This window comes from Macrobrachium nipponense, chromosome 35, assembly GCF_015104395.2.
Source record: "Macrobrachium nipponense isolate FS-2020 chromosome 35, ASM1510439v2, whole genome shotgun sequence".
NCBI classification, from domain to species: domain Eukaryota; kingdom Metazoa; phylum Arthropoda; class Malacostraca; order Decapoda; family Palaemonidae; genus Macrobrachium; species Macrobrachium nipponense.
The window spans coordinates 46,530,763-46,544,452 of record NC_061096.1 but is presented as its reverse complement, the minus strand read 5'-3'; the positions used below and the strand labels follow the sequence as shown (position 1 = coordinate 46,544,452).

At 35.5% G+C, this 13,690-nt stretch overlaps 1 protein-coding gene across 1 annotated transcript in view; it reads left to right on the top strand.

Annotated features, from left to right (window-relative positions):
- Positions 1-13,690, top strand: part of LOC135208738 (disheveled-associated activator of morphogenesis 2-like) — a 174,941-nt gene that overhangs the window by 88,642 nt on the left and 72,609 nt on the right. The window contains 4 exon segments of the mRNA XM_064241229.1: positions 3,470-3,582; positions 6,823-7,036; positions 9,849-9,980; positions 10,523-10,630. Of these exon segments, the coding sequence (XP_064097299.1) occupies positions 3,470-3,582; positions 6,823-7,036; positions 9,849-9,980; positions 10,523-10,630 (567 nt within the window).

Genomic DNA, 13,690 nt, shown 5'->3' with positions numbered 1-13,690 from the left:
TATATATATATATATATATATTACGCACATATATATATATATATATATATATCTAAGAACCAACTCAGAATGTTCAGGTAACTCAATGACTTTTCGTTTCCTCTAGCGACTAAACTTTGGAATTCAATCCTTCCTCTGTTTTCCCCAGCTCTTAATAATAATCATTTTTATTTTAAGAGGAAAATTCCTAATTATCACTTCCCTGGCAAGGTCTCGGGCCTTAATATAACCCACAACCACCTTACATAGCCAGCTGTACATTGTTTTGTTATTAGGTTTCAATAACCCGCCTCTGATCTAAACTTGAGGTCGTATTGAATGAGTAATATTCTCATCTTTATGTTCGTGAAGAATAGTAAAAAATCCAGCCACCAGGGGTCTCCGTATAGGTAACCGATAGTATGCAAATGAGGAGGTGCATTAAGTGTAAGTTATGTTAATAAAATGACACCTTGTATTGGTTTTTGAGTTAGGAATGTTTTCGTAAAATATCGGTTTAAAACACCGTAAAATATTTCTGGAATATTGCCTTCAGATATTGTTCTTGGGTAATATTACAATATATTATTGTGACGGGGGATTTAGTCTTGAAATATTGTCGTGGAGTATTGGTTTAACATAAAGTGAAACGTTGCCTTGTAAAGATATTTCTAAATATTCTCGGTTTTATTTATAACGGGGTACTAAATATAGCCATGAAATGCTGTCGCAGAAATACTGACAGGAAATACTCTCAGCAAATATTATCAATAAGTGTTTTCATAGAAATAGTGCTTTAGAAATATTCATATTGTGTTATGACACAAAATATTGTCCTGAAATGTTACCACAATATTGATATGAAATACTGTAATATTTTGTGAAATACCACCCCAGAATATTTTTAGGAAATACTGCTATAAAACGCTTTCGCAAAATATTATCCTGAAATTTAACTGCAAAATGTTGAAAGCGCCTCAGTGGCGTGGTTGGTATGGTGTTGGCGTACCACCTCGGTGGCCGCGAGTTCGATTCTCGAGCATTCCTTTGAGGTGTGAGAGATGTGTATTTCTGGTGATAGAAGTTCACTCTCGACGTGGTTCGGAAGTCACGTAAAGCCGTTGGTCCCGTTGCTGAATAACCACTGGTTCCATGCAACGTCAAATCACCAGAAAAAGAAACAAATACAAACAAACAGACTGCAAAATATTATCTCAATTATAAATTGAGAAAACGTAGAAAATAATTTAAAAAACTAAAAATGAAATTTCCGTAATCAGCAGCTATCAGATATTACAGCAGACAAGGTCCAGTGGCGAGAAGATTTGTCTGAAAATACAGTATTATCAAAAGAAATATTTCTGAAAATGTTAGGAAAAGTAATTCAGTACCACCCTTTAAAAAGGTAGTTTTACACACACACACACACACACACACACATATATATATATATATTCAAATATAATGTTTCAGATTGATAAAGAGAAACAGAAGTCAAGTGATATTAGTATGAGGTCAATAATTTTGCAAAGAAACTGACTTGAAAATATTATAAAAATACAGTGTATATGCATTTTGAAAGGGCTTCGTCACGCGTGCTCTCTCTCTCTCTCTCTCTCTCTCTCTCTCTCTCACAATAAATTGAAAAGAAACTAACTTAAGAATATAAAAGAATCACAATATATATGTATTCTCTCTCTCTCTCTCTCTCTCTCTCTCTCTCTCTCTCTCTCTCACACACACACACACACACACACACACATAGATTTGCAAAGAATCCGATTTAAAAATAATAAAAAAATACAATGTATATGTATTTTAAGAGAACCTTGCCACACCTATACTCTCTCTCTCTCTCTCTCTCTCTCTCTCTCCCTAAAGAGCAGAGCGAATAATCACAGCGTTTTGTTCAGACAAATTACTTTTTGAGGATAATCCCACTTTTATGGAAACTTTTTGGAACGAAGCGAAAAGCGCCATTGCAGTTTTCATTTTGTTTTTTGCCGACGATGCAGACATTTTTGTCTCCCTCCCTTAATGGCGTTTGGTTACCCCCTTACCCATTGCCCTCCCTTACCTATTGCCCCGACCCTTCCCCTCCCTACCTAACAGCCACCCCTGAATAGCAGCGCAGTTATGAAGCAAGTTTGAAATGAAAACGCCTCCTGTTTGTGAGAACTTTTCCACGGATTGTTTTGTTAAAGAAAAACAAAAGCAAAAAGGAAAGTTAATATGCATTTTTGGCGTTCCTGACTTGCGATGCTGTTGTGTGTGTGTGTGTGTGTGTGCGCTCGCGTATGCGCGCCGATTTGTTTCTTCATGGTTTCTTTAGAATGTATTTATTCCGCGTCAGTGAATATTAATTCATATATAAGTATGTTTAGGGTGACATTACGTCCCAGGAATGCTTATTTATTCTCTCTCTCTCTCTCTCTCTCTCTCTCTCTCTCTCTCTCTCTCTCTCTCTGTCTTATTAGAATTGTTAATAATGACTTTGATGTTCGAGTTATCTCTCTCTCTCTCTCTCTCTCTCTCTCTCTCTCTCTCTACAGTATGGAAGAGTTTAAAAGAAAGCTAGACAAAATCATTAGGACACTGCGAATAACTAGTAAAACCTATTCCTAGAGATAAGTGAGCACATGATGTCTCCTTGGATGGACTAATAAGTCTTTGAGACTTCCTAATCCTTGTAACTCTCCCTCTGTCATTAGAATTAATAGACGATACTGATGTCATTGTCCTTTGTCTATGATGGTTTCATGATTGTCCTTTATCTTTATAAGACTTAGTGAGAATCCATCATTCTGATTTAGACGTTTTCACTATAAGGTCGACAATAATAATAATAATAATAATAATAATAATAATAATAATAATAATAATAATAATAATAATAATAATAATAATATGATATTTTCTGGATTTAAGTGGTGGGTCTTAAAGAATCTTGATAATTGCTATAACAGTTTATTTTATTATTATTATTATTATTATTATTATTATTATTATTATTATTATTATTATTCTTATATTATTATTTTATTATTATTATTATTATTTTCTGGAAGAAGACCTTCATCAATACAGGTTTTATTGAAAATAACTGCTATTTCAACCGTGTTTAATTTGTATAGGAGTTTCTCTATTCTTCTTATTACTGACATTTCTTCTGTACTCAAGTTGGCTATTAAAATGCCAAAGGAATCCCCCATTTGGCGTTTTAATAGCCACCTTGTGTACAGAGGAAAAAGTCAGTAATAAGAAGAATAGGGAAACTTCTATACAAAATAAACGCGGCTGAAATAGCCAGTATTTTCAATAAAATAAAACTATATTATTATTATTATTATTATTATTATTATTATTATTATTATTATTGTTATTATTATAGTTTTTTAATGCTCTGTTTGTCGTTGGGCCTTTAAATGCTTCTATCTCCCTTGTTACTAATGACTTTGATGAAGAGGCTAACCTGATTATGTCATTCCAGGATAACCTGAAACCCGACTGGGACTCGATCAAGAAATTTCCATCCGAAAAGATTCCGGGTTGGTCCGACATTCCGAAGCCAAACCTCAAGAGACCTTCCATCAATGGATTCAGGTGAGAGAGAGAGAGAGAGAGAGAGAGAGAGAGAGAGAGAGAGAGAGAGAGAGAGAGAGAGAGAGAGGGCCCAAAGATATATCAATACATATGTATACACGATTGTACCTATACTGTTTTCATATATATGGTAAACTTATACACACGTCCATACGTATGCACATACATAAAATCACGTGATTTGGTACACCCGCATACATCTGCTCACATGCATATATGCATGGAGCACTGTCACCACTGCCTTATATTACTGACCTCGCGCTTTTCCTTGAGAGGATCAGAACGTGTATTGAATTCTCACCTATAGCCCAGGTTCTCGTTCATGCCAACTAAGTTCTTTTTGGTTTTCCTAAGCTGGATCACAGGTGTTCTCATGCTATTCTGCAATATCTGCCGGTTTTCTGAATAATTGTCCTGACAGTCTTAATATATGGAACACCTGAACTTTTTTTTTTCCTAGGCATCTCTTAAATTGCAAATTCTTTTCAGATATCTTACAGTTATCAGCATTTCCACTAGTCCCTAACTTAAAGTAACCTGTATATATTACTCTTACCATTCGGTTTAAGAGAGATAAGAAATAATTCATCACACCCAAAATAGTAGCAAAGGAAAAACTAACCATAATACGGTAGGTGCGAAGTGACGCTAAGTTGAGGTCCATGAAATGGAGGTGTTACTTATTCTTTCGTGATGCTTCTGCAAAGTCTCCCTTCTTTCGTTTTCATGTCCTCATCTTAGCTACGTAGGGGAGAGTGGTCTTGATCCAAACGTCATCATTTGATGCGTCGTATACTAATGTGATAATCATATTCATATGTAGTCCATCGCTATCTTTCCACCATATCTAGGTTGGTGTTATTCTTCTACATTATCCTTGGATTGCCCTTTCCCCAAGGGTATTATTTTCCTCTCTGTCTTGACTTCCAGGCATTCAAAATATGTTGCTCAGTTTACAGTTTAAGAAGTAGAGTACCCCTTAAAAATTATGGTTGGGGTGCAACACTATTTAACAGGCTAGGTGTCCGATAGAGTATCGTACACCACAGAGAATAAATAGATCAAAGCAGAGGGCATATTTTATGTCGTAACGCTCGACACCATAAGCTCAGTTATACGTAAAGTGATTTCCCGTCGTTTCTTCTCAATCTGTTATATTTGCGAGATGTGATTGTACTGTTAACACTGGTCTGTGTCCAACAGCTTCTGAGGGCGTCTCATTCCGCTGTCTTGTGTATATAGTTTCTTCAGTAACTTTAATAAACAATAAAGGCACATTTGCAATTTTTTTTTATTCGATGATCAACATTTAACCCAGTGGCTTCATTCTATCATTGCTTACGTTTTGGTGAAATTTTATCATCACATATACCTGGTACCTCAGGTCTTCCTAATGCATGCTTAAAATCTCGTTTCTGTACTCTCCCAAACGCCTTCTAAAGATCCAGAACTAATGGCATTATATCTTTTTGCTTACGGTACTTATCTTGCAGTTACCTCATTATAAAGCTTTCCTCTGTTACAAATTTCCCTTGCGTGAGGCCAAAGTGACAGTTGTTGATTTTCCAGTTTCATTTTTCCAGAACCTTTCTTCCAGTTCCCTTTCGCCTTCCCCCATCCTTAGATAACGTTCTCTAGCAGCCTTATTTATCTCTCTTGGTTCTTTCCAAACTTGAGTGCCACGCCTTTTACTTTTTTTATATCTTTCTTTATCACAATTTTGTAAGTATTCTGGTCTGCTCTTGTGGGATTTGGTCTCAAAATTCCTTTAGCAAATATTGGAACCACACCAGTGCTCATCTGGAGGGGGATTACTAACCTCTTTAGAAATTTAACTTAACATTGATTCCTCTGTGATATATATTATATTATATATATATTATATATATATATATATATATATATATATATATATATGATGTGTGTGTGTGTATCTATGTATATATGTATACACACACAAACAAACAAACGACGTGGGAATCACATCCACGCCTCCATCACAGATAACGCAACCTCAGTCCCATTTCCCCTTTCTACAGATGTCGTCATCCCGATGAAATGTCGTTATTATTGTCATTTCCCCACATCTCTTCTATCCTCCGTCGAAACTGGTAGAAGAAAAAGAAGAATTCCCAGACGTGTCACAAGATTCCCATCGAATTTCCCTTCCGAATTTCCCAGGGAAATTCGTGAAATTGGCAGATATCTGGTGTCGTGTCCGATAGAGCTCAGTTTACTTACGCTTTTCTTCCGGGCTTTCGAGACTCTTTGGCGGCGTTTGTTGGTGACGTCACGTCGTTATCTTCATTAAGTTTTTCCATCTCTGTTTTCGTTTTCTCTTTGCGTTTATGAGATATGGTTCTCGAAATTGAAAGATAAGGATTTACGATTTTGAGACGCCCGTTTTCTACTTTCGCTTTTTCTTTTGCAAATTATAAAGATTTTCCAGTTTGTGGAGATCCGTTTTCTGTTGTATCCTTTTCTTGTGACTTAATGCCCATTTTCTGTTTCTCTGTAAAGTCTTATTTTATGCTCTCTAGATTTTAAGATTCACTTTTTCTATGAAGTGATTTTTTGTTTTAAGAAAAACTGTTTGGCCAAGAATACTGTTTTAGTAACCAGAGTGAGGATAGTTTGTAAAATTATTACTTCGTGTCATACATCAGTCATAAAACATACTTCAAGTGTAAATAATAGTGTATTGTTGTAAGTGTTATCAGTGTCTCTCAAAATAATAATTAAAGTTGTCTGACAGGCATTTAAGTTCAATATAAATAAATTTAACTTTGAACAGTTTGTCTTATATATATATATGTGTGTGTGTGTGTGTGTGTATAAAAAGGATCTGAGACCTCTTCAAAGGCCTCAGTTAACGATAGATGAATAAATAACAGTTATTCATAGTGAGATATAATAAAAAAGTTGTTTTATATAATCGAATTTACAATTACTTTTATTGAAATATTTTTTAGTTAGTAAAAAAAATTGAATTCATTCTTGTTTGATTTTTTTAAAAGGTTATATTCTCTTTTCAGGACTCCACTTTGTAATTTCATAGATTTTTGTTTAAATTTCATTTTCTTCAGAGCATGACTTTTGTCATTTTATTGAATCTTTAAATTTTTCGTATTGGTATTTTTAAATTCTAATTTCAGTTCCTCGCCAGTTCCCCCCTCCCCCCTGCCATGAAACCCCTCAAAACTCCACCTTAACTTTACTACCGTCTCCTCTCCACTGCAGGTCGAGTCTGGACGACCTTCGGGAGAACTTCCACGAGCGCGTCTCCTCGCTGAGCGAGCGTGTGTCGTCCTCGGTCGACTGGTCGCAAGGCAGCATCACGCGGTCGAGGTCCGCCGATTCGAGGGCCGCAACCCACAGGTCGAGGAGCAGGACGGCGGCGTCCAAGAGAGCCAAGATGAGGAGGTCGGAGTGGTACTCGTCCTGCTTCTGCTTTGTGAGTAGGAGGTGTTATGGAATTATTTATTTCTAAGGGGTTCCTTAGGGCTTTTGCTGGTGACCTTCCTGTTTTATTTATTTGAGGGAATTCGCTTTATGAGTAGGTGTTATTTCCTTATTTGTTTATTTATTGAAATGGTACCATAGGGTTTTTCTTGGTGCCCCTAAGGAAACTCGTTCTGTGAATTAGAGGTTTTATGTAGTTTCTTTAAAGGGTTCGTAAGGCTATTGCTGGCGCTCATCCTGTTTATTTATTAAGGGAATTTGCTATGTGAGTAGGAGGAGTTTTTTATTCAATTTTTTAAAACAAAGGGGTTCCGTAGGGCTTTTTGTTGGTGCCCTTCCCGTTTTATTTTTTTAAGTGAATTTGCTTTGTGTATAGGAGGAGTTTATTTATTTATTTATTTATTAAAGAGGTTCCATAGGACTTATGTTGGTGCTCTGACTGTTTTGTTTATATAATGGGAATTCGTTGGCTTGTTTATTAAATTGTAGTATTTACGCACATACACACACACTTATGTAGATATATATATATATATATATATATATATATATATATATATATATATATATATATATATTTATAATAAGATTATAATCACTTTAGCACGTGATTCGTGTATCGCACATAATCCGCACAGGTGAAAAATAATACGGTCAAGGGGCTATTATTTTTCACCTGTGGATAGTGTGGATATTATAGATATATTATTATTATAAATATATAGATATATATATATTATTATATAATTAAGTATATATATATACATACACATAATATCAGACCTCCCAAAGACTGACAGTAAATTGTGACCGCTTTCAACAGAAGCTGTAACAATTAAATAGTTTCAAACTATGTGAGTATTCGGGCTGAATATACAATTATATGAGTCCATTTAGTTTAACGATGGATGCCATAGTTTTGTGATAAAGGCAAATAATGGAAGAAAAAAATCACCTGAATACCTTTTTTTTCGCCCCTTGTCCAAATCTCTGTCACGACTGAACCAGAACACGAATATTGACGTATGTTATCTTTCCTCCTCAATGGTTTTGAAGTCGATTTTTGGTAAATTATGTTGGAATGCTAATTTTCTATTTCAATGTTAATTTAGATAGTTTACTACAATTGTCTAGAGAAAATTAGGAAGAGAGGCATAGGATGAGGACTCCAGTAATTATTTATAATTTGTTATAATTTGTAATAATTTATAATTTACACTTATAATTTATAATTATTTATAATTTGTGATGTTACCTTTATAATTAATTTATTTATAATTCATAATGGCATGATCTGTATGATGATATACGCGTTATATTTCACCGCTTAAATTCTGTTTGTGTGAATGAGTTGACATAATTTGGATTTCTCTCGTAACTTCCTTTTTGTCGTTGACAGTCTTACTTGAAAGAAATATGGTTTCAATTTTATCCAGGTTTAAATTTAATTAAAAAAGACTCATTTTTTAGAGAGAGAATATTTTGATGGAAAAATAAACTTTATTTATAAGCAGGAACAAGTATTTGTCATCTAGTTCCCTCAGAGAAGACCCATTAAGGTTATTAGAATTGCTACCATTTTTACGGGGCCACTTACCTCAATAAGACTCTCTCTCTCTCTCTCTCTCCTCTCTCTCTCTCTCTCTCTCTCTCTCCAGGAATCAATCGGCGTCAAAAATCATTGACCGCGATTGACAGTCATCATAGCAAGACGATCTCCACACTAGATCTCTCTCTCTCTCTCTCTCTCTCTCTCTCTCTCTCTCTCTCTCTCTCTCTCTCTCTCAGGATTTCAAGTCTATGGCGTCAAAAATCATTGACCACAACTGACAGTCATCCTAGCAATACGATCTCCCAACTAGGCCGATTGATTCTCTCTCTCCGTCTCGTCCCTCTCTCGTCTCTCCATCTCTTCATCCTCCTCTTCTCTCTCTCGTCTCTCTTCTCCTCTTCAGGATTTGTCAAGTCTAATTCGGCGTCAAAATCACTGACCACAACTGACAGTCATCCTAGCAATACGATCTCCCAACTATCCGATTGATCTCTCTCTCTCTCTGCTCTTCTTCATCCTCTCTCGTCTCTCTCTCTCTTGGAACCCTCTCTCTCTCTCTCTCTCTCTCTCTCTGGATTGCTTCCTGCGTTCCTCCACTGGTCAGTTGTTATTGCCAGGTTTGTAAATCCCACAGCAACATGACGAGAGGCCATTACCCATTCTGTCGTACGATGTCGTCACGTAATTGGCCATTTATTGAATGGGGATTCATGCCTCAGTGCCGGACGGAAATTGTAAAAGCAGTTCCTCCTCGTGCTCTTCTTCTTCTTCTTCTTCCACTTCCTCTTCTTCTTCTTCGTTTCGTAATCGCGTGCGCGCCTCCGCGGGAGTGTAATCTAGATGATGGTGTTATATAAGCAGGTCTTTTGACCGAATGTAAACTTCAGGCTTCAGAGACGAATCAAGATGACGAAAATCTTGAAGCTTCTTCTTCTTCTGTATTCCTTACTCTTTGGACTTCGTCCGTATTGTTGTTATTTCGTAGTCACGGGAGAGCCGTTGCATTGTTGCAGTTAGAAATACGGCTAGTACTACTAATACAATATCGTAGTTTTCTTAATCATGATAGAGCAGTTGCAAAGGTATATATATACATATACTATATCGTACAATTATAATAATATTATATATCCTTCAATACCTATATATATCTATATATATAAAGTTTGTACCTGTGACACCAATAACAGCAAGATACTCTGTCCTCTAACACTTAACTCTGTTAACTCATTTTATTCTTTTTCATAATCAGAAGGGGTCAGAGCCCCCCCAAATCGAGCATGTCGTGTCCGAGCAGCCACAGATGGTTCAAATGGCGCCACCACCCAACATGGCGGACGATTTGGAACCCGAAGAACTGCAGACGAAGGTCACAGAGTTGTTGGTAAGTCAGTGTTTTGGTTTCCGACGCCATTTTTGTGTTAATTCTAGAGAATTTTTTTTAAGGGGGAAGGTGTTATTTAAGTGATTTGTTGGTTTAGGCTGATTTAGATCAGTGTGATTTAAGTTATATTGTACATTTTTCGATAAACGATGCCAGTAATTGAAATATTTAGAAGTCTGATGATTGATGGGAGTTTAGGTGTTGACATGTCCTCATTTCATGTTTAAAGACAACTGAGAAGTTAAAACTGCACATAAAAATGAGAAAAAAGGCCGGAGTTTCAGAATACTGTTGCAGAATTTCTTTGAAAATGTGAAAAAAGGTAGAAAAACATCAATTGATTTAATTTAATAGATTTAATTTTGACAATCCTGTTATAAAATTTCTTGAAAAATAGAAAAATTTATATCAACAGCAATTGAAAAATCGAGTCCAATTTGAAAATCCTAATCGTATATTACCTATGAAAATAAGAAATTATATAATCAATGATAAAAAATAAAACTTCACATCGCAAGACCTCACTACTGAATTTCTTTCAGGACGAGTTGGACTTGACGGCGACGCAGAAGAATGGAATCCTCAATTTTCCACCCGAAAAGCAACTTCAGCTCCTTTACGACTACCACACGCTTCAGAGTACCAACAAGGTATCTATCGACTTAGGATTCAATCCTATTCATGCATCGAACAATGTAGGATTCAGGATTCTGATGTCTGCATAAGTAGGACATTTTAACCACAGCCCCAGAGCTTCTATTTATTAGACACTAGGGTTTAAACAATGTAGGATTCAGGATTCTGATGGCTGCATAATGTCTGCATAAGTAGGATATTTTAACCACAGCCCCAGAGCTTCTGTTTATTAGACACTAGGGTTTAAACAATGTAGGATTCAGGATTATAATGTCTGCATAAGTAGGACATTTTAACCACAGCCCCAGAGCTTCTGTTTATTAGACACTAGGGTTTAAACAATGTAGGATTCAGGATTCTGATGGCTGCATAATGTCTGCATAAGTAGGATATTTTAACCACAGCCCCAGAGCTTCTGTTTATTAGACACTAGGGTTTAAACAATGTAGGATTCAGGATTATAATGTCTGCATAAGTAGGACATTTTAACCACAGCCCCAGAGCTTCTGTTTATTAGACACTAGGGTTTAAACAATGTAGGATTCAAGATTATGATGTTTACATAATGTCTGCATAAGTAGTACATTTTAGCCACAGCCCCAGAGCTTCTGTTTATTAGACACTAGGGTTTCAACAATGTAGGATTCAGGATTCTGATGTCTGCATAATATAGCATTTTGCTACAAGTCTCTGTTTATCTAAGCACTGTAGAATTAAGTCTCTAATCCTTACAATGGGAGGTCCTTCGATAGGATTTAACCACAGCCCCAAAACTTTTGTTCATATAGACATAGGATTTATACGATGTAGGATTCAGGATTCTGATGATTGTATTATGTAGGATTTTGTTACAAGTCTCTGCTTATGTAAGCACTGAAGGATTAAATCTCTAATCCTTACAGAGTTAGATCCTTTGATAGGATTTAACCATAACCCCAAAGATTATGCTTATATATAGATACTAGGATTTAAACAATGAAGGATTCAGGTTGATGTTGGGAAAATATAGTACTTTTTCACAAATCTCTGTTTAAATAAACACTGTAGGATTTAGTCTATAAATCATCAAAGTTTATATAGACGCTCTAGGATTAAGTCTAATCCTTACAGTGTTGGAATCTTCGATGGAATTTACCCACGGCACCAAAACTCCAGTTCATATGGACACTGAAGGATTAAGTCTTCAATCCTTACAGTGTAAACTCCTTCGTTAGGATTTAACCCTGGCGCCAAAGCTTCTGTTTGCATAGGCACTGTAGGATTAAGTCTATAAAACATTTGGGTGTATAATTCTTTGATAGGATTGAACCCTGGCACAAAAGTGTCTGGTTATATAGACGCTGTAGGATTAACTCTTTAATCCTCACTGTATAGGCTCCCTCGGTAGGATTTAAAGAAATTAAAAGAAAATATTAAGAAATAAGAATATACATCGGAAGAGACGACGAATCCCGCACTTACTTCCCTAGAGAAATGACTTACTTTGGTAGTCCACTAAATAACGAGGAATCTCATTATTTTCACAATCAACCGCTTGTCTGGAGGGAAATGTTCCACGTTTTATTCATTTCTCACGTTCTAGTGACTTTTGCATGACGAGATTTACATCCTTCCGGTAGGAAGGAGATGGTGGGAAAGAAAGTTGATTCCGAGTCATCTGTAATTTTTATATATTTCTTTGCATAAGCTGAGGATTATTTCAGTATCTTCTCGGTCCGTTGGATGGGTCTAATACAGAAGTCCACAATGGGCAACCAATTAAGCCCGTGGAATCTTGAAGATTTAAGCTTCTGACAAGAGTAAGATCGTTTGAAGGAGTACATATCAACAAGTCTATATATATATATATATATATATATATATATATATAATATATCATATATATAATATATATATATATATATATATATATATATGTATATATATGTATATATATATATATATATTTTAATTTGTTTGCATAAGCTGAGGAATATTTCTGTACCGTCTCGGTCGGTTGGTTGGTTGGTACGGAAGTCCCAATCAGTCTTATTATGTCCAAAGTGGATGTACTGTATTGCATGCAATAATCTTGCAGACTACTTACTTATGCACAATTGATAGCTGTGACTTCCTCTTACTTCCGCAAAAGGGGCGGCGTTGTTGCATAAACACCGCAATATAATCTTGCAAGTTGTTCCTACAGATTCTCAAAAAAAAAAAAAAAAAAAAAAAAAGGAGAGAAAGAATTGATTTGTAACTTCCCAAAACCATGCTTGAGTTTGCGTAACGATATTGCAACTGGTCCTGGAAATTGAGAGAAGTTACGTGGGAACTTTTGCCGAATTGTGAGAACGGAGATTTGACATTGTCATTGAGATAGAACGCCTCTTATGAAAAGGTTCTTGGGACGCGAGATTTGTTGTATATGCTTTGTCATTTTGAGTTTCCTTACGCCTCTACTTCGAAAGCATTGCAACTTACTCAGTGATGAAACTGTTGCAGCAGTCATAGGATGAAAGTCTAAATTTGTGATGTGTACTGTACATTCTCTGGAATGGCTTTCGTCTTCGTGAGGGAAATATATGCGTAAATAATGTTGCTTGGCTTGTACTTTAAGGAACTGCATTCAGCTAATCATAAGAGAAATGTGTCAATAAAGATTATATTTGACCTTACATCTTAAGAAAAACTTCTGTTTTGCTAAACGAAAGATTATTTGTTAATAATAGGATACAAATTACCATTCATCTCAAGAATATTTCTAGTCGTAAAGAGCGAGGAAGTAACGTATAAACTACTTTATTCTGATTTTTTGGAAGAATGTTTTTCATTGCATTGAAGTTTAGAGCCTAGTCATTTTCCTGTGTTTTTGTTTAGGCTCAGGCAATATTGAATACGATTTCTATTTCAAGATTAAAGAGATTTGTAATAATCTTTATACTTGAAAACTATATTTCTTAACACATTTGTACTTTAGACTTAATGGTAATTTGTTAAAAAAATATTTATAAAAATATAGTAAAATTCATAAGATTTAGTGTAAATAATACCACGGGATTACTAGAGTGGTTTCAAACTTATAAATCAACAAC